This window comes from Cylas formicarius, unplaced genomic scaffold (genome assembly GCF_029955315.1).
Source record: "Cylas formicarius isolate icCylForm1 unplaced genomic scaffold, icCylForm1.1 PGA_scaffold_4__25_contigs__length_36172078, whole genome shotgun sequence".
Classification (NCBI taxonomy): Eukaryota; Metazoa; Arthropoda; class Insecta; order Coleoptera; family Brentidae; genus Cylas; species Cylas formicarius.
The window spans coordinates 67,024-90,613 of record NW_026844334.1 but is presented as its reverse complement, the minus strand read 5'-3'; the positions used below and the strand labels follow the sequence as shown (position 1 = coordinate 90,613).

Below are 23,590 nucleotides of genomic sequence, written 5' to 3'. Positions count from 1 at the left end.
GAGTTATTTTGCAGCTCTCTTAAGTGGCTTTTTAATGGTATAATTCAATATCTGGGACAACGTCAGATTTTTTTGAGATTGCGTAATAAATATAACGAATTATTTAGGGTGATGCGAGCGGAAAAGGGGTTATTTTCTATGTAGCAACATTGAACATGGTTTTTGGGAGTTCCGTTACAATATTTCATGGCTTAATTTCTCGGAGTTTCCACAGGAATACGTTTTTTAAATTAAGGTAAATAACGAACTGGTCCACTGTAATATTCGTAAATCCGTATCGTAAAATCCAAATCTAACTTCAGCCACATCCGATATTTGCATAATGTTAAAGTTTAAACAGCGCCATCTACCTTGATTTACGGGCGCGGAAGCGCCACCTACCAACCCCGATTCGGTAGCGTCTTCGCGGCCCTCGCGCGGCTCGTGCCGAAAATCGCTCCCCTCCCCCACCCCCCACCAGCGAAATCACGTCCGGCGATCGCCGGTACACGCACCGAGAGAAGGAGGGATCGCGTTTCACCATTTAAGGTATCTTTGCCGTACATGGCAACGTTCGACGTCCAAATATGGAGTTGGGCAGTCCCGAGCCGCCGTCCCACTCGATCGCGTTCGCAGCCTCCGTCGAGATCCGCGTCCGTAATTTCGACCGTTTTTCCGTCAAACAAGCGAAATTTGAGAGTATATTCGGGAAACGTACGCGTTCGAACCCGACACGCGTCCGTCGTCGCGTCAGAGCGCGGGTGGGGGAGGGAGGCGGTCGAGCGCGCACGCGCGCGCCCCTAGTGCCAACATTGGCCGTGGGGGAGCGCTGGGCGGGAGCGCGCGGCTCGTCAGTCTTCGACCGTGCGGTGTCGTCGTCAGCTGTTTGCGTGCGTGCGCTTCGTCACGCAGTTTTTGTCCGCGCCGCGCTTCCCGTACCGTCGATCAAGCTGTGGTGCGAAATGGAACCGCCTGGCGGGAGAGATTCCCGATTTAACTTGGGCTACAGCATGAACCTGCTGAGTGGCGAGACGCCGCCCGAGATCTACGGCGGCGGTTTGGGCAGGCCGTCGACGAGCCTGCAATTGTCGCCGCGGCACACGATGGCCCACGAGCGCGGTCTGCAGCAGCAGCAGAACGTCGGCCTCGACGCGTGCGGGGTGAACGACATCAACGATGATACGTACGGCGCGTTGCAGGCGAAAAAGTCGCCGCCCGGCAACGGGAAAAAGACCAAGGGTCGTGTCAAAATTAAGATGGAATACATCGAGAACAAGCTGCGCAGATACACGACGTTTTCCAAGCGGAAAACGGGGATCATGAAGAAGGTGAGCCGTTTAACGTAGACACGCGCGACGTTGCCATGCGGTACCACGTGCTTTCCGTACGTCCGAAGTGTCTTGTTGACCGTTTTGTTTGGTTCCGAGTGCCGTTGACGCCGCGCGACGTTGCCGGCTCGCGTTTACGTCGGTCACGTGTCGCGTTATCGCGATATTCCCGTTCTCCCGGCCGACCAAACCGAACCGCCGACTCGGCAAGGGGCGCGTTGCCGCGAAGGACCGCGTCGGTGATAAAATCGCGATAATTAACGCGAGGGAACGCTACGTAATAGCTATAATTGCCGCCAGATGCGCGAGTATCGGCCGAACCGACGCTCGCGTTGCCAAATGTCCGGCCCCGGTCAGTTCCCGTTTCTGGGGTACCAAGTTCGCTTTTATTCCCGGGAACGCGACGATCGCGTTGGCGAACTCCCAGGAACGCGCACAGTGTTGCCGCTCACGATAGTGTCGCTCCGCACGCGAATTTAATTAAAACATTAGTCAAGAAAAGGATTAAATTCCCGAAATTTTCAATACCGGCCCGAAAATAATGTTTTTTAATTTTTTTAGTTTTGATCGAGTAATTTTCTTCGCGAAAGAAACACGTTTCCTCGGGACTTTCAATAATGTTGAAATCAACTTTATTTTTCTAAACGGTTCGATTGTTCATATGTAACGCTTTGACTTATCCACGGCGAAAATATATTATTTCCAATTAATTTTTTAATTCTGGATCGTTTCATACGTGTATGTCCATTTTTCTGCAACAACTCGTCTATTTTATTTTAAATCTAACCAAACCCGCATAATATCCTATTCTAAGTATTTTTTCGAAATTTATTTTCTTAATTATCCGCTTCCTCTTTAAGTTTGATTCAGTAAACACGTTCAGTCGATAATTATTTATATAGGTTGATAAATGATTACAATTAAAGCCTTATAAAAAAACAGCAGCGAATTTTTTTTTTCAAATGAAAACTATAGTTTTGCTTAGTTTTGCCAATATTACTTATTTTAAATTACCAAAACCTGAAATGAAATTTAATTTTATTTTCATGGGATATTCCATAAGAATCCTTCATATTAATCTATATACTTTACCGCAAATACTATTCATATGTTATAACATCAGTTTGCTGTCATTTCGGATTTAGAAACTACTAAATACCGCATCTCTTAACATGAAAAGCACATGAACTGAACAAATTGAGATATACGGTCAATTTATTTATATTAAATATTGAACTCCTCGACCAAATAAAAAAAATGGAAAGTATAATAAATGTTTTTCATGCAAATAACGGCAGTTAAATTAGTCAATTAACTATTTGGTTGAAAGAAGTGAATGTGTATTTCACTTAAATGGATTTCAAAAAACAATGTTATTTGAATCAAACACATTCCTTTCCAAAATTTGAAATAAATATTCGTTTTGGCCACTATCAAATATATATTTTTTAATAATTCCAATTCTTTTTAGACAGCTCTAAATATACCGAACGAGTTAGTTCCAATCGCATTTCAATAACTTTACAAATAATTTAAAAGTGATTAATTACACGCAAATTGGCATTTTTTAGGTTTTTTAATTAATACGAAGCCAATAATTTAACACGTTTTTCTTTTTTTTTAAATTTGAGATTAAAATCGCTAAAGAATAACGTACTTTTGGTCTCTGCGGAGCATTGGTTGTCTTTTGTACAGGCTGGTCAATATAACATCAGTAATTTCTCGACGACTTCCGGATGTATAAATAAATAAAATACATAATCGAAACATTCCGCATCCATATTTTCTTTTAATTAAATGATGGTCTATTTTCATAGTTGCTTCATAATTGGCAGTTTTATCGGTATAAGCAGGGCGGATATGGCGGATATTTCGCTGAATCCATCCATGGTTTCCAAAATTTATTTTATCGCGGCTCCTATAAAACTTTCGATTTTATAAAATATCAAAAAATCAAACAAGTGGTGATACTAAAAAATTAATTAAGAATACAAGAAAAAAAAAAGAATTTTCTTTTTCTTCGTCTAGCGTTTCCGCTTCGGAAGTTGGCTGTCATCTCGGCTTTTTTTTACATTTTACTTCTTCTCGGAACCTGCACAACAACAAATAACAATAACAATGTTAGCAGTGTAAAATTTTCGTATCATTCTGGCGTCTATTATAATTAAAAAAGATTTTCACCTTTTTTTTGTTGGTGAATAACCCCACACCTGACCCTACTCATTGGTAGAAAGCAACACTCAACAATTCTACCTGTTATATTCCTTGCTTGCAATTATGGTTATCGTTAATTAAAGATTCTTGCCAAAATAACAATGGTGGCTGACAATCCGCAATCTGTTTCACCAGGTTTAAAATCAGCTAACAACGCATCGTGTTGTTAACTTATTTTCTTAGGTCGTAAGCGTAAACAATATAAAACAAACTTTTGTTTAAATAGTATAAACTAAGAGGAGATTCTTGTTGATCTGAATTTCAATTATATTGTGAAGAAAATGTAAATATCAAATAAAGTTGTAGCAGATTCCAAGATTGCGCTTTGATAGGAAATTAGAAACGTATTAATGATTATTGAGAAATTTCTTACACAAATACACTATTCATCAGTGCGAAATGAATCGTGAACAAACAAGACAACCCAGAGAGTTTGATAGTCTAGATAAAAACATCCCAATGATATTACAGAAATGATGATCGTTGGAGATATGTTACCCAAAGACTCTGGTTTTTGGCCATAGAACAAAGAAATTTGATTGTTAAAGTAACTGCAGCAAATATTTTCGGAGTCGGTGGGAATCGAAACGTTCATTTAGATTTTGGATGACTACGCTGTAATATGGCAATCATAATAGATTCTTGCAAATAGGTTTGTTGCTCAATTAAACATCGGTTTTGGAACATTAAATTAAAAAAAACACTTTGAAATTCGATGCCTTAAAATATGATGTTGAGAAGAATTTTATCTATAAGAGGCATTCTGCAGATTAGTGATGCAAACAGCATTTTATATTATTAATTTTTTAATATTTTAAATTTAACTACTTTTATCGGAATTTTTTCGTCTGCTGTAGAGCTGCGTTTCATTGGTCGATACTTTTAAAACCACGGGTTATCATTAATTAATTATTAATTAATTAATTAACCGAAACCAGTAATACATACTAATTTTTTGCTCATGCATTATAGCCAAAATTGATCAAACGTTTTCAAATCAAATCAAATTTTTAGCAGATATATCAAAATTAGAATTAAACAAAACCAGCAATTTATTTTTGACTCTTTTTAGAAGGCACGTCAAAACCCTAACCAATAAAAAATCTGTAATGTACGAAACATTTTTGACTGATTTTAGTATATTAGTAAATATTGGTCAAAAGTAACCAAAACATTTTTGTCCCACCCAGACACAAACATAAACGATGGTCTTTAGTGGATAAAAAAGTGCAAAACGGATTCAAAACTACCTACGACTACCAATGAAAGACCAACTGCTAACTACTATTGAATCAGCCGGAATGATGTATCATTTCACCAAATTAGTCTTCAAAAATTTTTTATGCTCTACCTTAATACCAGTTTTTAATGAAATTGCTCGAAAATGACAACAAAACTTATTCGTTAAAAATGGAAGGAAGTTCCCATCGGATTACTCTACACTTGTCTGAAATTGACTAAGGAAAACCGGTAAGGTAAATTTTTATACACGCAAGGTACAGGTGCCTCCTTTCCCTGGTGCGCGATTCAAACTGACCAAAACTGACACTTTCAAATTCATCTTTACTATGGGTTGTTCAGAGGGCGCTTCTATCTCCAGGCCTACGAGTTGTCGACGCTGACCGGCACCCAGGTGATGCTGCTGGTGGCGTCGGAAACGGGCCACGTGTACACGTTCGCTACGCGGAAACTCCAGCCGATGATCACGTCGGAGGCGGGCAAAGCCCTGATCCAGACGTGTCTGAACTCGCCCGATCCGCCAGCCGGATCTGCCGGCGGCGACCAAAGAATGTCCGCGACCGGCTTCGAGGAGACGGAGCTCACCTACAACACGTCCGACGACGATTACAAAGTAAGACAAATGGCTTACGGCTCGCCCCACACCCATCCCCATCCCCATTCGCTCGCTAGTCAGGGGCACTATTCGCATTTGGAGCAGAGCCACTTGGGGCTGGGGGGATCGCCGCAACACGGCGGTTACTCGCAGGCGTGTCCGAGCCCGCTGCCGCCTCCCCACCAGGGTTACGGCCATCCCCAGCATCCCCACTCGCATATGCACTCGCACTCGCAACGGTAGTCGCGAGCGCCCTCTGCCGGGGATCCCGTTAGATTCGAATTGTTTTTTAGGCAATGAACGCGCTGTCGGTTCGTCTGTTGTTGAATCGATCGATTTTCGCCGACAAATTCGCTCTTAATGTTGTCAACAAATCATCTCGAGTCCGGTAGGGACGGGTGTTAGTTTAACGGGGGAAAAAAATGAGGAATTTCGCGAAAACGAGTCTGAAAAATAAATCAATCTCTATAAAGATAAGTCAGTTGCTGGGACATAAGTTAAGCGTTTTTGGAAGATAAGTCAGAATTTCTGAAAACTAAGGTAACATTTTTGGAAAATAGTAAGTTAAGTTAAAATTTCTTAAAAATAAGTCAGAATTTTAAGTTAAATCAAGATTTCTGATGAATACGTCAAAATTTTTGGAAAATAAATCGGAAATTACTTGACAATTTCTGAAAAATAGAGCAGAATTTTCGCTTAAATCAGAAAATAGGTCAGAATTCCTTTAAAATAAATCTAGAATTTCAGAAAAGGAAGTGAGAATTTCCTGAAAAATAAGCCCAAATTTTTTGAAAATGGTTCAGAACTTTGAATTAAGTCGGAATTTCTAGAAAATAATTTGTTGCCGAAACAGCTATCGTAAACCAATAAATTAGTGTCAAAATTTGAACATTTTTTGTTCTAATTTAATTGTGCCCGAATTTTGAATTAAGTAAGAATTTTTTAAAAATGCGGGGTGATTTGCACTGAGAAAATGTCAGAAATTGTGATCGACACCTTTTTGAGAAATTCTGTCTTATTTTGCAGAAACACTCATTCCTCAAAAATTCGTTTCAATAATCGAAAACCCCTGCTTTGTTATTGGTGGCCTATACGTTTGTGTTGTTGCGCTGTTCCGGTAAAAATCCAAATTTTAAAAGTGCGATTCGTGGAGCGAAATCAAGCGGCCATTTTCCGAAGCTTTTGTATATCTTCACGATTATTAATGAGAAATATGAGGTAACATATGGATGGGAAATAAAGCGGGAACCCGGATATTTTAAAGTAGAGAATAGCACAAACGATTGAAATAACTTCAAGTGTTTGGCTATAGTTTATTTGTTTTATAATTTAAAATTATAAAATAACAGAAAAGAAGTGGAATTACAAAAAAAAGATTTTTTTATGCAGTTGAAGATTAAAGTAAAAAACTCCGAAATCAGAAACTCTCGTAATATTTTCCAATTGAGAAACAAAAAATATAACATGCGAGATCTGTAGGCTTAGAATTTATTTATATTTTTATATCACGTATTTTTGTTTAGAGATTGATTTTGTATTATTCAGAGATATAGTAGGTAAAAACAAGTATTTTGAGAAATCAGTTGGTATATGATTTAGGAAGTGTAGCAAAAAAATATTGCTTTTACCGCTCAATTAGTATAACTTTCTTTTGATATCTTCAAAAATTGTTCAAACCATTCGCGGTGTTTTTTAAACTGTTTTTAATCCCCATTTTTATTTTCTAACGCCCGGCTCACCCTTTTCTTTCTATGATAGGCAGTTTTCATAAGTTCATTGTTTGTACTTATCTTCAAAATAAACGCTCAGTTTTCCTATCCGGACCCTCACACGATTCAGATAAAACTTTGTTTTGAAATCCTCGAAAACCGTCTATTTTGATTTTCTAATCAGGATCCGTCCGCTATAAACAGTAATAACAACGAAAAGTGCGGCATTTCTGACAATGAAAAACGTCAAAAATAACCTGTAAATACTATACGAGTTGGTTGAACCGTTCAATGATGTTTTGAGAACCTTTTCAGCATTTCCAGTAAAAATCCGGTGCGCTTCGTCGAAAACTTCTTGGACAAATGCACATTTTAGCGTAAAAAAAGGCAATCGGGCGAAACAAACTAATACCAATTTTAACATTATACGGTACGATTTCTTTTTAAAATTTTATCGACTGCCAAAAATCTCGTACAAACAAGACCCGAGTTTTCGGTCTTCCCGGGCCGAAAAACCCACGTTCGAAAGGAACCAACCGAATTAACATCCGCCACCCAATTAATAATCGGGATCGATGATGGGACGTTAAAAATAGCACAAAATAAAGTCCCAATTAAGTTTTCTGACCGGCTCTCTCTCTCTCCCTCTCTCCCCGTAAGAATGCCGCTTCGTTAATTTAATCGAGTACCGTGCATTTATTTTCATTTGTAGCGACGGCCATCTTCAATTAGGCGAAAATTTCCTGTTTTCACGTAACGTTATTTTCTAAGTTTTATCGCGTCTAGATCGTGGCGCCCCTCCGCCCCCCTTTAATACGGGCGACAAGTCGGAGACCCGGTTTGCGTTAGAAAAATGGTTATTAATTCGAATTTACTTCTCGTATACCGGGCAAATCGGGAAAAATGATGCGGCATCGTTAACGTATTTTATGGCCTCGCGCGTATTTTCAACATGTAAATGCGACGACGGGATCGATTCCTCAGCGTTATTATCATTATTTATCGATTATGATTTATTTTTTTACAACTCGTTTCAAGCAAAACGAAATAATTTTTCCTGATAACCACTTAACGGGATTTTCTAAAAAATTTTGTTTTCACAATACCGAAACAATGCCAAAGTTTATGCGAATTTCACTTCACGAGTACATGCTTCCGTACCCGTCAAAATATAAACGAAAATTGCGAAGCGACTGTCATTTGCACGAAAATTCGGATTAACTCTATATTCTACTTAAGCCAACCTGAATTTAAAACAACCCAGTAGATTGCTTTGACGTACGTACAAATCGCGATATAATTTTATTAGAAGAAACGGTAATATTGACAGAAAGCATAGTCGGATCGAATGTAAAGCAACCATGACAATTCTGGTTCTGATGAACACATCAGAACTCGCACGAAAAAATCAAAACATATAAAGGCAATTATTCTGGTTATACTGCATGCGGCCCGCTCGTCAGATTACGTACAAATTCCTCAGAATAAGCTGAACGTTCAAACAATTTTGATATTTTGTTCCGAACCGTTGCGATTTGTGTTTATTGTTTGTTTATAAATTGGTTCCTTTGACAATAGGTGTGGAAAACCTAATCAGTTTAGTTTTTGAAAATAAATCTTTATGGGATATGAAGCAAAAAAACTATGATAATAGAGATACTTCTCGCCAGAAATAGGAAAAAATCGCTAAAGAATTTTTTAAGCAAAAATATTATATTGGAATTGTATTTCGCCGTAAGGGCTGCAAAAATAATTCTGCTCCATAATGGTTGTAGCGTCTTGAAACAGATATTTCATGGTTGTTTATATTTTGTTCGGGTTGTGTTGGAACTCCTTCAATGTCAATTAGTATATTGTGCAGTATAATGCGCATTCAATGCAGTGTCGAGCCCTAGACAGGCGGTAGTTAGAAATCCGCTTTTCGTTTGTAAGATTTTGTCTAGCATATGACTTAATCAAATACGTCTTCAGTGGGTACGCTTCATCACCCAATAAAAATTGGCAATCATAATAATATGCTACATTTTCATTGTCATCCATCTTGAATATTTTAACACAACCGAATTATTAGCGTGCACTATAACCACTGACATCTGAACAACAATTCCGACGTGTTCGTCAGAATACGCATCCACTATAACCTTAGCCTTAGGCACGATTGTTTAGTTTCCGTCAAGTATGGCCAATCTTGAAATAATTGTATTTACTTTGAAGTAAATCCAGAAGTTTTGAAAAAAGTATTACTTTGAAGTTATCGAAAACTTGTTACTGTACGACCTTGTCCTTTTTATCGAACGTTTGTCTGGTCCGTAGCTACTGCCGGTAACCTTTGACTTAACAACCACACGCGTCCTTTAATATCGTCTCTCTTAATCGCAACAAGCGATTGACTGATTTTAAATAAATTAATTTCCAAAATTCGTCAAACGCAACGTACCGTTTTTGATTGATTAATTAATTACGATTTGCCGTCGTTCTACAAGTTTTATCCCACTCCTGACCGGTAGGATTACAAAATAAAAGACGGAGGATGGTCGCTAACTCGTAGATATTTTACGTAACAATACGATCGTTTATTATAAACTGTTTTTTTCTTAAAGTCGTCAATCGACAACGTTACAGTGAGGTCGCTATAAAACCCGTCTCTTCCTCCGAGCCCTCGACGCGTAAGATGCAAAAAATGGCGCGAACGCGACAGCGAACGTCGTACGTATACAACTCGATCGAACCAAAAAGAGAGCTGACAGCGCCCGTAACGCGCGACGTTTTGTCAAATTAATATTTCCTTTTTGCGTCGGAACTTTTGCATTATATATTATATATAGAAATGTCACCCAATTTCCACGCTTTGCTGAATAAAATTTATTCCGGCCGAACATCGATCGTAAGGATATATAATCGGGTCGTGCGGATTAGTCATACGCGAGGTGTTCGGCGTTTTCGCACGTCCGGCGACGATCTCGAAAGATGGCCGCTACTTGGACGCGGTGTGATTGTTGTAAATATAATGTATTTTTCGAAGAACCTTTATATATTTTTTATATATATATGTTAGTCGTTGTACAGCCGTTCCGTTGTGGTTTGTTTCCCTGAAAGTTTTTATCTACCCTTGCTGGCCAAAGTGCCTTAATATTTATATATACACACACATTGAGCGAATATTTATTTAAAGTTAGGCTCGCAAAGCAAAAGCCATATATATATCGATGCGTGCCATTCGTTTGGTGCGAATATTACGTTATCGTTCTTGTCGTCGCGTCCACTCCAGTCCCAAATTGTTTTGTGCCGCGGCAAGAACGTCATCTAGTCAACTTAGAATAAGTATGTCGTTCAAAATTTTCTTGTTGTAGATTTTGTAAAATAATAAACGAATTTCCCAATCATTACGTATTTTCATTTATTCTGATCGCGCGGCGCAATTTTTGTAAGTATCGATTAATACTCACGAGCGTTTACGGTAAGGAAAGGAAAACCAATGCGTAACTACCCAAGGTTTTTATTTACATGAGAAAAGAGTGCGTCGCACCCTAATGATACATTTAAAGCTTTTATTCAGCACGGACGTAATTTTTACAAATATCACTATACTAGGGCACTATGGCATGGACGGCGTTCCCATTGGTTCCCGTCGGTCGACGTCCTGAAACACAAAAAAAAACTTAATTACCGGGGCAGTTTTTTCATCGTCCGGGCTTAATTAAATTTGAAAGCTACGACCGCCCGTACGTACGGCTTAATTAAATACGACGTAAAAAAAATCCGCTATTAAAACGCGTCGCTTATTGATTAAATTTCGTGGGTTGATGATTGGGACAGAACGATTTGAAACGCCGGCTTCCCACGCGGGACCTTGGTGAAAATACGAAAGAAAATTCGTTTTTTAATTGTTTCTCTTCCGCTTTTCTTATCGATTCGTTATTAACTGGAAATATTTCTACCGTGCGGTAAACGTTAGAGTTGCGTAGTTCCGGCGCTTAATTTAAAATGTCCGGAAAAAGCCGAAAATTAATTTTTAATCATCACTTTAAAAAAAAACACGGGTTTAACTGTTTAATTTATATTTATTACTATACAATATTTATTTTTAATGTGACTAAAAAGGTTTTGCTAAATTTCTAAAAAATTTGGCGAACAACTTTGGGGGGCCCCAGTGTGAACCAATCTAACGTTTACAGTGGTGTACGTCAATTAGTTTCACAGTACCGGGTAGAAATATTTTTTAAATAAAGTCACAGCATTTTACCCTTTAGCTTGAATAATGTGAGGTCAGGATCAGGAAAATATAAGATTTTTTCTAAACAAACACTGCACTTAAATTTTCTTTCGATATTGATAAAACGAGTTATTTTTTTTCCACGAATACCGAAAAAAATCGCATTTCCAGTTGCCCAAATTTAAAAAAAACACCAAAACCCCTACCGAATTTCAACGAATTCGGTAGAGGGTAAGAAGTCATTCTGGTTCAAATTTTAACATTTATTCGGCATTATTAATGAACCGGACGATACTATGGTCCGAGAAAAAAAACCGGAAATATTGTTTTATGCACGTTATATTTTCCATATAACTACCAAACATCAACAAAAATCAACTGTTACGCAAATACTTTTGTGCCCCCGTATTAATTGGCGCACGGATTTGTCACAGCGATGACAGTAAATTTAAAAGCGCATTTGCATTCGAAAAGTAACTGGGGACTTTTTCGCCGTTCGTTCCAATTAGTTTGTTTGGAAACGCCAATTAAGCTCGTGAGTTTTAATCGGTACGCGACACCGAGTCGAATGTTCGATTTTCGATCGCCTATTTGTAAGCCTAGATGTACGGGGTGTTTCCAAAGAATCGCCGAAAAACTTGTTCAAAATAAGGGCTGGTTTATTATTTGAACGTTTGGTCAAAAGAACACCATCAGAGAAATATATCATATATCATTGCATAGTTTTTTTAGACTACTATAGTTCTTGTTGATTAAAAATACGAAATTATGACTGATTTAATAGAAAATTCATTATTAATTGATTTAATTTTATATTAATAAGAGTTTTGATTCAATAATGGCGAATTGTGCTTATTGGCATTCGGTTTTTTTTTAAACTGGGTTTAAGTTTTACAAAAAAAAATGCGGGAGACAAATATTTCCGATGGAGATCCGTCTATCGAAATTTATTTTGTTTCCACGTCACCGTGTAAATCTGAATAGTGGTGTCCCAACACTTTTATAACATTAATACTTTGTTCTACCTGTTTTCGTTATTAAAATAAAAAAATAAAAACACTGTTTTTCGCCATATTTGCTGCGCGATATTTTCCTAACAATAGGCTTTTGACCCAAACAAGCCAACCTTTATTTTAAATTAAGAAGCTCCTCCTTTTGTGTTGAAACGCCATCTATTATCAAATATTTTCATTTTGATGATATTTTTATGTATTTCAAAATTAAAAATTACATTAATCATAGCTTGACGAAATGTCTCGCTAATATTTCCTTAAACGTTATCATTGAAATGGTGTTTTTTTTTCAATCCGGCAACGTCGCAATCGACGTTCGCGGCAGTGTGTTCAGTGGCGGGTCACGATTTTCTATAATTTTATAAATTTCAATGGGGTCGTTCTCGATAATTTTATCGATTTTTTTGTTGTTGTTGATGTTTTTGTTGAATATATTATTAAAATTTACCATAATACAAAACGTTTTTAACCACGTTTTAGCGTATTTTTAAAGAAAAGAACTCCCCATAAAACGTGCCCATTTAATTCAACTTATCCAGTCTAGGTATTCTGCAAACCGAGCCCAATTTGCGGGACGCGTTCCTCATTGACCGGACAACCCGATGATAAATAAAAAGACGTTTTCGACGCATTTTTCCTGACAAATTGAATGTGTTAAATGTCTGACTCGAGTCCATTGTTGCTGTTGCCTCGCCCGTCTCTAACGCGAGAATAACACGGCAACAGTGGATTACAGTCGAACATTTAGTATTTGTTTTTATCCACGTTTTGCACTCTCAGAATGTTCGAATATGAATGGTGTTTTTTTTCTCTTGTCAAATGATAGAAACGCATTTACTGCTAATAAGATGCTTTTCCATTCAAATATGGAGTCAGTGTACAGGTTAGAACGGTACAGCTTCAAAAATTGCAAAAATCACTTCTGATCATGTGCCTCTGCCGTCTCTGTACTTATAGTGTGTCAGGAATCTATATAAAAAAAAGCGGATTTGCCTTCACTTGTTCAATTGTAATCCTAATATTTCTAAATTTAAAATAATCAAATGTAAGATAACTTATGCAGTAAAAAAAAGAATTAAAGGTTTTAAAAAATACATTAACAAATAGTTTCTCCCTCATTGTTTTTACAGACTGGAAGAATTTTTACATGTAATCTGAATGTTTTAAAATACCCGTTTATTGTGGTTGTTTTTTACTTTGTTATGTATTTTCTTATATTTTTATTTTTTTATTCGATTAAAATTGTTAATTTCTGTGGCGTGCCATTGCATCCTAACTATTTTTTGTAAAAACAAATCCACCAAAATTATTTTTATATTTAAATTTAATTTAAAACGAAGCTTTTTCGTATATTTTATATATTTTATTTATTTATTCATATTAAACGTAAGTTGCTGTTTCAATAGGGTGCAAACGTTTTGTAGATTTTGACTAAAAATTGGTGGATTTGTTTTTTCTTTGTAGTAGGATGTTGAATCTAACCTCATGATTAACTATGATTAATAATGAATAATTTCAATGGAGGGCCGGGGTATGCTGATCGATATTTTCTTTGCTATTTATATATATTTTTTTCACTTGCTATAGTTAATATTTTTTTATTTTATTATTCTAATAAGCAATAAACACACCTTTAACACTAATTACAAATATTCTGGATTCGTGTGTGTGTACTTTGGAGCTCAACCGAAACTGATTTATCAACATCCGACACAGGTGAAACGGAGAAGTTTTTTAAATTAGTTATACGGTAGAATGTTGAAGTTTCTTTGAGAAAACAAAAATCTTTAATGAATTGTAGTGATTTTGCGCAATGCCCAGTTTGCAGAATACCTAGGCATTCGTACCAACCCCTTGATCTAAAAGTTCCCGGAATAACGATCCATTGTCCTGATTGGTGTTCTTTTGTTTTATTAAGTTGGTACATTTGTTGTCGAGGTCCCTCTAAATTTTAGCGTCATAGCTTTATGTCTGCAACAGTTACGTAACCAAGAATACCATTAAAAATGGATTTAAATTTGCTGGAGACGTTAGAAAAGTGTTTTGGCAATCGGGCACAGTGGCGGACTGTCGACACAAATCCGATTCCACATTCATCAAAAATATCAGACATTAGCCAAAGGGGTCGAGACCAGAAAAAAAAAGTCAAAAAAGAAAGCAAGGTTCGCAATTTTCATGGATTCCGAAGGTGCATTGACCAGAGAGTAAACGCAGAGTATTTTACCGGCAATTCGCCGAAAGAGATCAAAATTCTGAGCTGGAAACGGAATTCGACTGATTTAGTTCCCTGTGACTGCTTTTCGTTCGATCGAGTCAAAAAACAACTACGGGGAATGCGTGATAGCAGCGGATAGAAAACACCGAGGGACATGCAGTCGATGGGGGATTACTTCGAAGAAGACGATATAGATTTGGACGAATATATTTGCATTTTTAATTTTCTAAATAAATACCGGCAACTTTTTGATAGAGGTGGTATGTGTGCGCGACAACGAAGAAAATTTAGTATTTATTAAATTGTTTTTTAATAAATGTTTTTTTTTGAGAAGTCGAACTCCCTTTAAAATTAAATACAAATCGAAAGACCCACCTGACCTACGGTCTACCCCGACGTCATTCGGTCGCGATATCTGACCGACTTCTCGTCTCTCTCGTTTTCTTCGGGCCGCGGAGCGGCGGCGGCGGGCGCGGTGCGGGGGGCCTCGCGGTCGCACCTGTTCGCTTTTCGCCCCGTGTCGCGCGGGGCTTCGCCCCCGTGCCGTGTGCGACCGCTCCCGCGGGAACTTTCCGGGTAGTACGACGCTCCAGTCGACTCCTGTCGGGGGCGGGACCCGTGCCGCCCCCGAGAATCGCCGTTTCGCGGCCAGATGGGGCGACCACGAGGTCAAAAGCCGGCCGCACACTGGAAGATCGACTCGTGGGTTACTGAAATCGAGAGAGGACGGTTGCGACGTAATTACGACCAGCGTTTGGTACCGAATTTTGATTGTTGGACGTTTTTCTTCGCTTTTTTCTACGCTATTTATTACTAAAGTAGGTAGACGGGGAAGCTAGAGTGTAATTTGCAAAAAAAATCTTAGGTGTCTGTAAACTACGATCTGCTAACATCTTCTATATTACGTGCGCACCTTTTGTGAAAAAAAAAAGTATGTTGCTTCGTGATGATATAGAAATCTTTGAGGCCGATCGTGTAAAAAGTTTTTTTTTATTAGTTTTCTATAAAAAAAAAACGAAAATATTTGTACTCATATTGTATATATGTTTTTTGAAGGAGTTTCTTGTGCATATGTACATTTCACGGTCTAAGAATAAAAAATAGAACGGCAATATATAGTCATAGTTGTATAACATTGTTTAGCATGCATGGGTCTGTAAAAATTGCGCAAATAATCTATAAACTTAATTTATGATTTTCTAAAGTCGTTTTCTATACAGCAAAAAGTAAAAAGTAAAGTTTTAAAAATATGTTTTTTTGAGGGTTTCTTGGAACGCAAGTCCGATTACGAAAACTTTACGGTTTAAAAATAAAAAAATAATACCTAGTTTCGGAGTTGATAACAATCCCACAGATAGTATATAAACTTCATTTATTTATATATATATATATATATATATATATATATATATATATATATATATATATATATATATATATATATATATATATATATATATATATATATATATATTTTTTTTTTTGACGGCTATGTACATTTTACGGTGTAAGAAAAAAAAGTATAAAAATAATATATATATAGTGCAGTTATACAACGTTAACTTTGGAATACCATTTAATATTTTTTCTTAGTAGTTTTCTATAATTTTCGCGTAAAAATATGGGTACTCACCGTTTTTCCGGTCGCGGGTCGATCAGTCGGACAAACGAGCGACACGCAATAGTCAGGCAGCAGCGAACCAAAGAAACTGCGAGCGTGTGTCTGTTCCGCGGCGGCGGAGCGGCAGCTACGCTGTCGGTACCCGCCTCTAGCGGACCTTACATGGTTCTGGTACCGTATATGGAGGGCCCATTGTCGTCGCTACCGGGCTTGGACGGCGGTTTAGGGAGCCGGAGATATTCACGCGCTTCTTGCCCTCGCCGCGACTGGTTCCGAACTCGAATTTGATAACGTTTGATAACTGAAAAAAATCGGTTATTCAACCACACCGAAAATTTCGCCGAGAAAAAATATGTCTAACTATTTTTAAAATTTAAAAATATGTATAATATTACATTAAACAAATACAAAATTTCATGTGGAAAAGAACAACAAACAAAAGAGCCAAATCGCTTCACGAAATTCAAAAATGTTGATTATAAAAAACATTTCTTTTGCTCAACGTCTCTAGTCCCAGCAGAAACCATGCACTGAATGAAAATGTGTTTTTTTTTATAGCAACGGTTATTAATTTTTTTTAACCCTAACTCCGGGTTATTCCTCGTCGAGTAAGAATAAACATTAGATTTTTTTGAAAGTTGTGTCTACTTTTATGTATATCAATTAATAGTTTTAGTAAATCGACGCTTGTAGGAATAAGATTTTTTTTAGTTCTAAAAACATCCCTGCACAATTTTTTTTTCCGCTGCTCTGTCCCAACTTACGATATTGTAAGATTTAAGGAAGGTCTCAATGTTGAGATAGCAAAATAAGAGCTATTAAGTCTATTTGAATGGACCACCTTAATTGACAGTCAAGTTCTGTACCTAGAAATTTTGTATGCGAATTTTTAGTTAGTTTTGGTCTATTTGGACACTTAACACGTCTAAAGGACTTATGTATTGACTTGTGATTTTTTGTCAGGTTTTAATATAAGATGGTCTTTTATACACTAGGCCTTCAATTTTTTGTAACTCTTTCAATGTCTTCACAAATTCGTCGCATTATTGTTATAGCTTTACGCCATCCGGATATGCTGGAAGGTCCGCTATATATGCTTTAAGGGGCTCGGTATCGAGATTAACACTAAACGAATCAGAATACAAATTATTAACTTTTACCACGAATTCGTACTTCCGGTGTCAGCGTAAACAGACGATAGGAAAAATCCATCTAACAAAAGAAAATTGAAATTTTCTCACCTTTAAAATCGTGTTCACTCTAAGTGTCGTTAATATAAGCAAATTTTGCGGCAAAACGGTTTTGAAAATTTAAAATGACAATTACGCCCTCTGGTGCGCGTTTCAGAACCTCAAAAATAATCTCTTGGCCAATTTTGTCGATTTTGAGGAAGATTAACTCGTTTTTCAGTTACTTATTAAGACACCCGATACAGTGAATGGCTAAAATATGGAACAAATTCATTTAAATATAATAATAATAATTTACAATGTACATTTCTAGGTGAAGTAGTCAAATGACTGCCCTTACACTGACCCTAGAAATATGAGAAGCAAAAACAGAAAAACAAAATGGATAAAAGAAGCAAAAGTATTAGATAGTTAAAATTATTTAAGATTTCAGGTTTAAAGTTGTCAGGAATGTTGTTAAAAAATGTGATAAGAAATTATTTATACTTCTTGACCACTTACTAATCGGTATATTATTTTGCCTTATTTCCAATTCTAATGTTCAATCATGTAATTTTCGTACATTTTCACTTGAAACCAAATTCATCTATCTAACTTATCAAGCTAATTTTGATTTGCGACGGTAAAAATTGCACTTTTCCATCACAGTTTCGCAGAAGTGTAATCCGCGGCTCGGGTCGTCTTCGTAGTAACAATGCAATCTTGTTCACCTCCAATAAAAATGAAAATTTCAATTCTCTGCGCTAGATCGAGCGAAAAGCGGTAGTTTCTTTGTTCCGTTTATATATAAAAAATGTAGTCTTTAATTTCTTTCTTGTTTGTTGCAGGTAAGTCTGCTGGCGTTCACCCTTCAAATGATGCGTGTCGGTGAGTCTAGGTCCGTGTGACATCGTTTTATCCATACTGCGCGCTAATCAAGTGAAACAATTATATTTTTGTTTAATAATATGGCAGTTGGGCGAAAATTTAACTTGTAATCAAATATTGCTTTAGTTTTCTGAACTTGCGTTGCAATTTTTAAAATTTTAGGTCTCGTTATGTTTTTGAGGCTTATGTTTATAACAAAATGTTGCCTTCGTTTTACGTGATTTTAGCGAAGCTTTTGACATGATCAATCATGAAATCCTGATTTGAATTTTTCATCGCATAGGATTTAGTAAAATGTCGGAACAAAAAATGTAACATTTAGCGAATCAAGCTCTACGCCTTTGGCCGTTAACGAGTGAGTACCTCAGAGTAGTATTTCAGGTCCATTTCTGTTTGCTGATTTTTACATCCTTACGATAATATTTGTAGTTTTTTCTCCCAATATATGCTCGCACTTAATCCTAATAAACCCGCTGCGATGATATTTGTAAATTGCTAATATTAAGAGCAACGTAAAATTCTCTATAAGAAACCATGTTTTGCCTTTTTATGGCATTGGCAAAAATTTAGTATTTACTCTATTCTAAAGTATAGAAGTCACGTTACTGCCAATATAGAGAAGTATCGCATTCAAAAAGTTCAAACCTCCCTCCTGAATCTTACATGAAACTCATATTTCACTATATCTAGTTAGGTTAACATTCCAGAGAGCAGAGCTATCTCCGTTGTCTTTTTTTTTGTAGCTCTCTGATTTGTTGTATCCTGTGTATATCTATGAATCTATTAACGCTTGAAAAAAAAAAGTATTTGTTCTTTTAATTACTATTACATTTATAACCTCTTCACCTCTAGTTCTTTACTTGACAACACTTGATTGAGTGTTTCACAAAAAATCGTCCTTTGCTCGCATACCAAATTGCAATAAACTTTCGTCCGACGCTGGTGATTGATCGATAGATTCTTAATTTCATTGTGTTAACGTACCAAGTATATTTACACCATTTGCTCGTATTCCTCTACATATAAATGTAAATTAAAAAAAAAAAAAATAAATAAATTGCATATTTGTGACCTTATATGAGCTTGGAACTCGCTTTTATTTATTTTACTTCCTAGTTCGAAGTAAATTTGACGAGTGAAGTGAAAGGTATAATATAACTAGAATATAATTACATTGAATTATATTATGATTTTTAATAAATTGTATTTAATTCAAATCTTTATCTTCGCTAGGAAGCGCAGTAAAAGCCAGCACGGTGAGGATATTTTTTTAACAAATAAGTGATTAAATTTGGGACTGTTTTCACATTTTTTTTGTAAAGATATATCCAATAGAACATGAACCGCTTTTTTGAAGAAATTGCTTTGCGCGATTGCGCTAGTGATGAGTTCAAAATTAATGTAATTTAAGATCTCTTTTTTCAAACTGAAAAAAGTGTTTGGTTCCATATTGTCAGATTTCAATTATATTAGTTTCCTACTTCGAAACTAACCAGAAAATTCTGTGCATCCAATAAAATGAAAATAATTAAGTATAAAACTATCAGTTTTCCCTGGAAAGGGTTTTAATATAGAAGGTACATTTTGCTAGAAAATATTACGGAAAACCAATAGTCGAACGGGTACCGGTTTGTGAATCTTAGGGAGTCCGTAGAGATGAGGAATTTTAGAGTCTTGAGGGGCGACAGACTTTTTCACGTATGTTTCAGGATGTTTTGATCATAGGATCCGTTTCTAAGAACATCTTGAATTTTTTCCTGATATTTCTTGGAATTACGATATCGGAATTAGATTCTAGACGTTTTAGAGCAAGACGTTCGGGCTTTGGAATATTATATTTAGGTGGTTTGAGTTTTTTGAGCATTTTTGCGGTTTCAAATATCCGTTTACAAAAAACTGAGGCGCACAGGCTGAAACCTTAACACATTGTCATATCACTATCTGTCTGGCTCAAAAATCTTGTTTATAGAGTCGTAAAATTGTCTCAATCTGAGTCGCTTAACCCACCTCGCGCTAGCCACTGTTGTCCGTCTTTATATTGAAAACCTCATTAACTGCATATCAAAAGTTCGTAAGAAATTTACTACTCGTTTGAGAAACCAGGAATTTATGCGATTTGTGTTTGCGATTTGTTATTGGGCTGAGAAGTCTGAAATAAATAAAAGAAACACAAAACTACAAAACCAAAATTTTTGCGTTTAATCAATTCTTCCAACAACGAAAAATCTGAGAATCTATAGAATTTTATAGGCAATTAACTTTCTTAGCCCTTTACTATCAATTTCAATTGTAGATTCATTATTATTATTATTATTATTATTATTTTGAATTTGTCTAATTACCATGTTACCGAACAAAAATATAATCAAAATCCGTATAAAATAGTGTTTTTGGACCTATTGTCGTGAAATTAGTGAAACATTCGCCCCGTCAAGGTACTTGATCAACGCCCCGCATAATAAGGGACGTTTTTCGGACGAACGGCCTCGGAAACGAAGAAACAAGGGCTCCAGAAATATTCGTTAATTGTTTATTAAATTCGTATTTTTGTGGGATGAGAACGGCCGAGACGATATTTCTCACAAAACCCGATAAATCAGTCGCCGCGTTCAGAATGTTAAGAGAGCGGCCGAGAGAGAGAGAGAGAGAGAGAGAGAGAGAGAGAGAGAGAGAGAGAGAGAGAGGCCCCCCGATTTCTCTCCTCCGGCCGAAGAACATATGGCGCGATAACGGTCCCCGCACTTTTTCATCCGGGACAAATGGCCCGATACTCGAGCTTCCGCGCCCCTTCCGCCCCCGACGCGGGTGTTTTCGCGGGCAGGGGGCGGCACACGGTGGGGGCGCGAAATTGGCGCGGGGGCGGCCACCCCGAGGGCCGCCACTTTGGTCAGATGGCCGCCCCGGGTCACTGGCCCGGATGATCAAAGACCCCGGCGCCAAAACGCTTGACAGCCGCTGCGCGGTTCCCGATTGCCGCCGCCGCCGCCGCCCCAGTGACGTGCTTCCGGGTCGCCGAAAAAAGTGATCGTAATTAAAAAATATACAGGGTGTTTTTTAATTAAACGTCAATACTTGTGTCCATTCTAACGCATGTCCCAAACGTCTTATCAAAAGGCATTATTTAGTGTACCACATTTTTTTAAACAATACCCCAGTGGCAGGCGCACGGATTTTCACCTGTCTATTTTCGCAAACACTGATGTAGGCTACTGATTTCTCTTAAAATAAAAATTATTCTTACAATCCGCAATCACATTTAAAAAAATATATAATTTCTTGTTTTTTTTAATTCCGATGTACGGTTTTGGCTTTAAAAAATAAAAACCTCTTCCCCGCACGGTCGTAACAATATCGTTAATATGACGGCATGCAGAGAAATTAGTTTTTAGTTTTAAGTGAAAACCGTCTGATCGACTAAACCAAAATTAAGAGATCAAATCTGCCGAATGATTTTTTTAAAGGAAATCAGTGGCGTGCCACTGACTGTCTATGAACAAATAATGTTTTAGTGAATGCAATGGTTAAATCGAGAACTTTTTTTTGTGAAACATAAAATATCTATTTGAAACAAAATATCTAGTTTTTAGTTAACAACTAGTATCCGTCGGGAAAAAAATATTAGAAGATTGTTCTTTTTACTTTTACACAATAACCATATTTGGGCCGAAGAAGAAGGACAGTTTTCGCTAAATGTTTGGGCTGGAATTGTTGGAAATTATTGTAGGCTCGATGAAGCAGTGTGTGTTCAGTCTGTGATGTTTCTGAGCCACGATTTCGTCTTTCTGCCAATACGTCTCTTTTTGTCTTCCAGCATTAGCTGCAATTTTTCATACTAGTCATGGCGCGTTATGTGTCCAGGGTAGGAAGTTTTTTTTAGAAATGATTGGTGCTTGTAAAAGTAATTTTTACTTTAAGAGAAACCAGTGGCGTACCATTAATGGCTAACAAAATAGGCACGTGAAATTCCGTACGCCCGCCACTGGCGTATTTAAAAAGAAATGTCGCACACTAAATAATAATGCCTCTTGATACATAGTACATGTGAACCAAATTTTATTAAAATATCTTAAGTGGTGAAGTTTTCTGTTTATAATGGACCCAAAAATCGCCCCATTAGTGATTGATATTCAATTGGAAAAAACACAGTATATTTTTTATGAAACCAGAACTGCCCGGTTAGTTTGCATACTGTCAACTTGCTTGTAAGAGATAAGAAAATGGTTAAGTCAGTAAAGAGTTGCGAACTTTTACGATTGATAACGTGCTGTTGAGAAAACTAAAACATGACAAATTATAATAAAAAAACACAAAAAAATAAATATTGTGCTTTTAAACTTATCCTTTTTTTATACATCAATCCAATAGACAATAGAATGGCATCAAATACTTTGCATCGAAATATTACGATTTTTCAATGCAATAAAACGAGAAAGTATTCCTTACCTCCTGATCGGCAATCAAGAGCGAATGTTTCTACCTTTGTTCGATACCAGCAAAATTAATGTTTTCGTAACAGACATTTGTTTTTACAAAATTTCTCCCTAATAGGAATTTAAGGAGACTGACAACTTAAATTCGAAGAATATACAAAAAAAATACGATGGTGTTTTTGCAAAAAGATTGCGTGCTATATTTTTAAAGCTGTGTGTGTGTGTGCGTAAGTGATAAAAAAAACGAAAAAATAAAATTACTTTCATCGCTCCGGACTTGAGATGTCACAGTCGAACGGTCGCGCGTCTTACCGAGCCCGTTCATTCGTAAAAAGAGCTTTTTTCGCATGCTGCAAAAATATGGGCACGCGTCTCAACCGATATTACAGGTGGCCGGCAAAGTCGAAGGAGACCGCTCCGCAATCATCCGCGAGATATCGCCCGCTACCGCGTAAAACGTAAACATCGACTTCCGAGAATTGACAAAAGGACCGAGAACGAGTATCATCGTTCGGCTAGTGCGTGTGTGCACACTTTTATCGGCTGTAATTTGATTGACTGCGGCCTCGATCGGCTAGGAGCTACGCGAGATCAATACAATGTGTACAGTGAAGTTAAAAATTATCTCATTTTTAAGAGTTAATTACAAAAGGGATATGTTTTAAATTTTACGTTACATTTAACATGTCTGTGTGCGGTAATACAATGTCGAAAAAAAAAAGTAATAAAAACTTGTTCTGTTTTTTTTTAAATAAATAATTAAATTCTAGTAAAATATCTTATAAACGTCTTTAAATCGATCTAATGATAGATGTCCCCTAATATTCTATTTGCCAAAAAAATAAATAGGATTTACCGAAATTTCGATTATTCGAAATCACGTTGGTTGACATAATTTCGGATAATAGGGACTGTACTGTATTAATAGAAAATAACAATAAACCGTTCTTTCTGAATCGCAATCTATCGAGTATTTT

The 23,590-nt window shown here is 36.9% G+C and overlaps 1 protein-coding gene and 1 long non-coding RNA gene across 4 annotated transcripts in view; one reads left to right on the top strand and one right to left on the bottom strand.

Annotated features, from left to right (window-relative positions):
* Window positions 1-545: 545 nt before the first annotated feature.
* LOC132700378 (serum response factor homolog) overlaps window positions 546-23,590 on the top strand; it is a 34,048-nt gene continuing 11,003 nt past the window's right edge. Inside the window, exons 1-2 of one of the 3 annotated variants that reach the window (XM_060667649.1) lie at window positions 546-1,307; window positions 5,122-5,373. In XM_060667649.1, the coding sequence (XP_060523632.1) occupies window positions 567-1,307; window positions 5,122-5,373 (993 nt within the window). In that variant the 5' untranslated portion in view covers window positions 546-566. The remainder of the gene's footprint in view (window positions 1,308-5,121; window positions 5,374-23,590) is intronic. The other 2 variants (XM_060667647.1, XM_060667648.1) reach the window with 2 other exon arrangements.
* LOC132700379 (uncharacterized) lies at window positions 10,533-16,283 on the bottom strand. Its single transcript, XR_009618637.1, has 3 exons — window positions 16,139-16,283; window positions 14,881-15,215; window positions 10,533-10,704 (listed from the first exon to the last, which is right to left on the bottom strand). It is a non-coding gene; the product is annotated as an uncharacterized LOC132700379 (long non-coding RNA).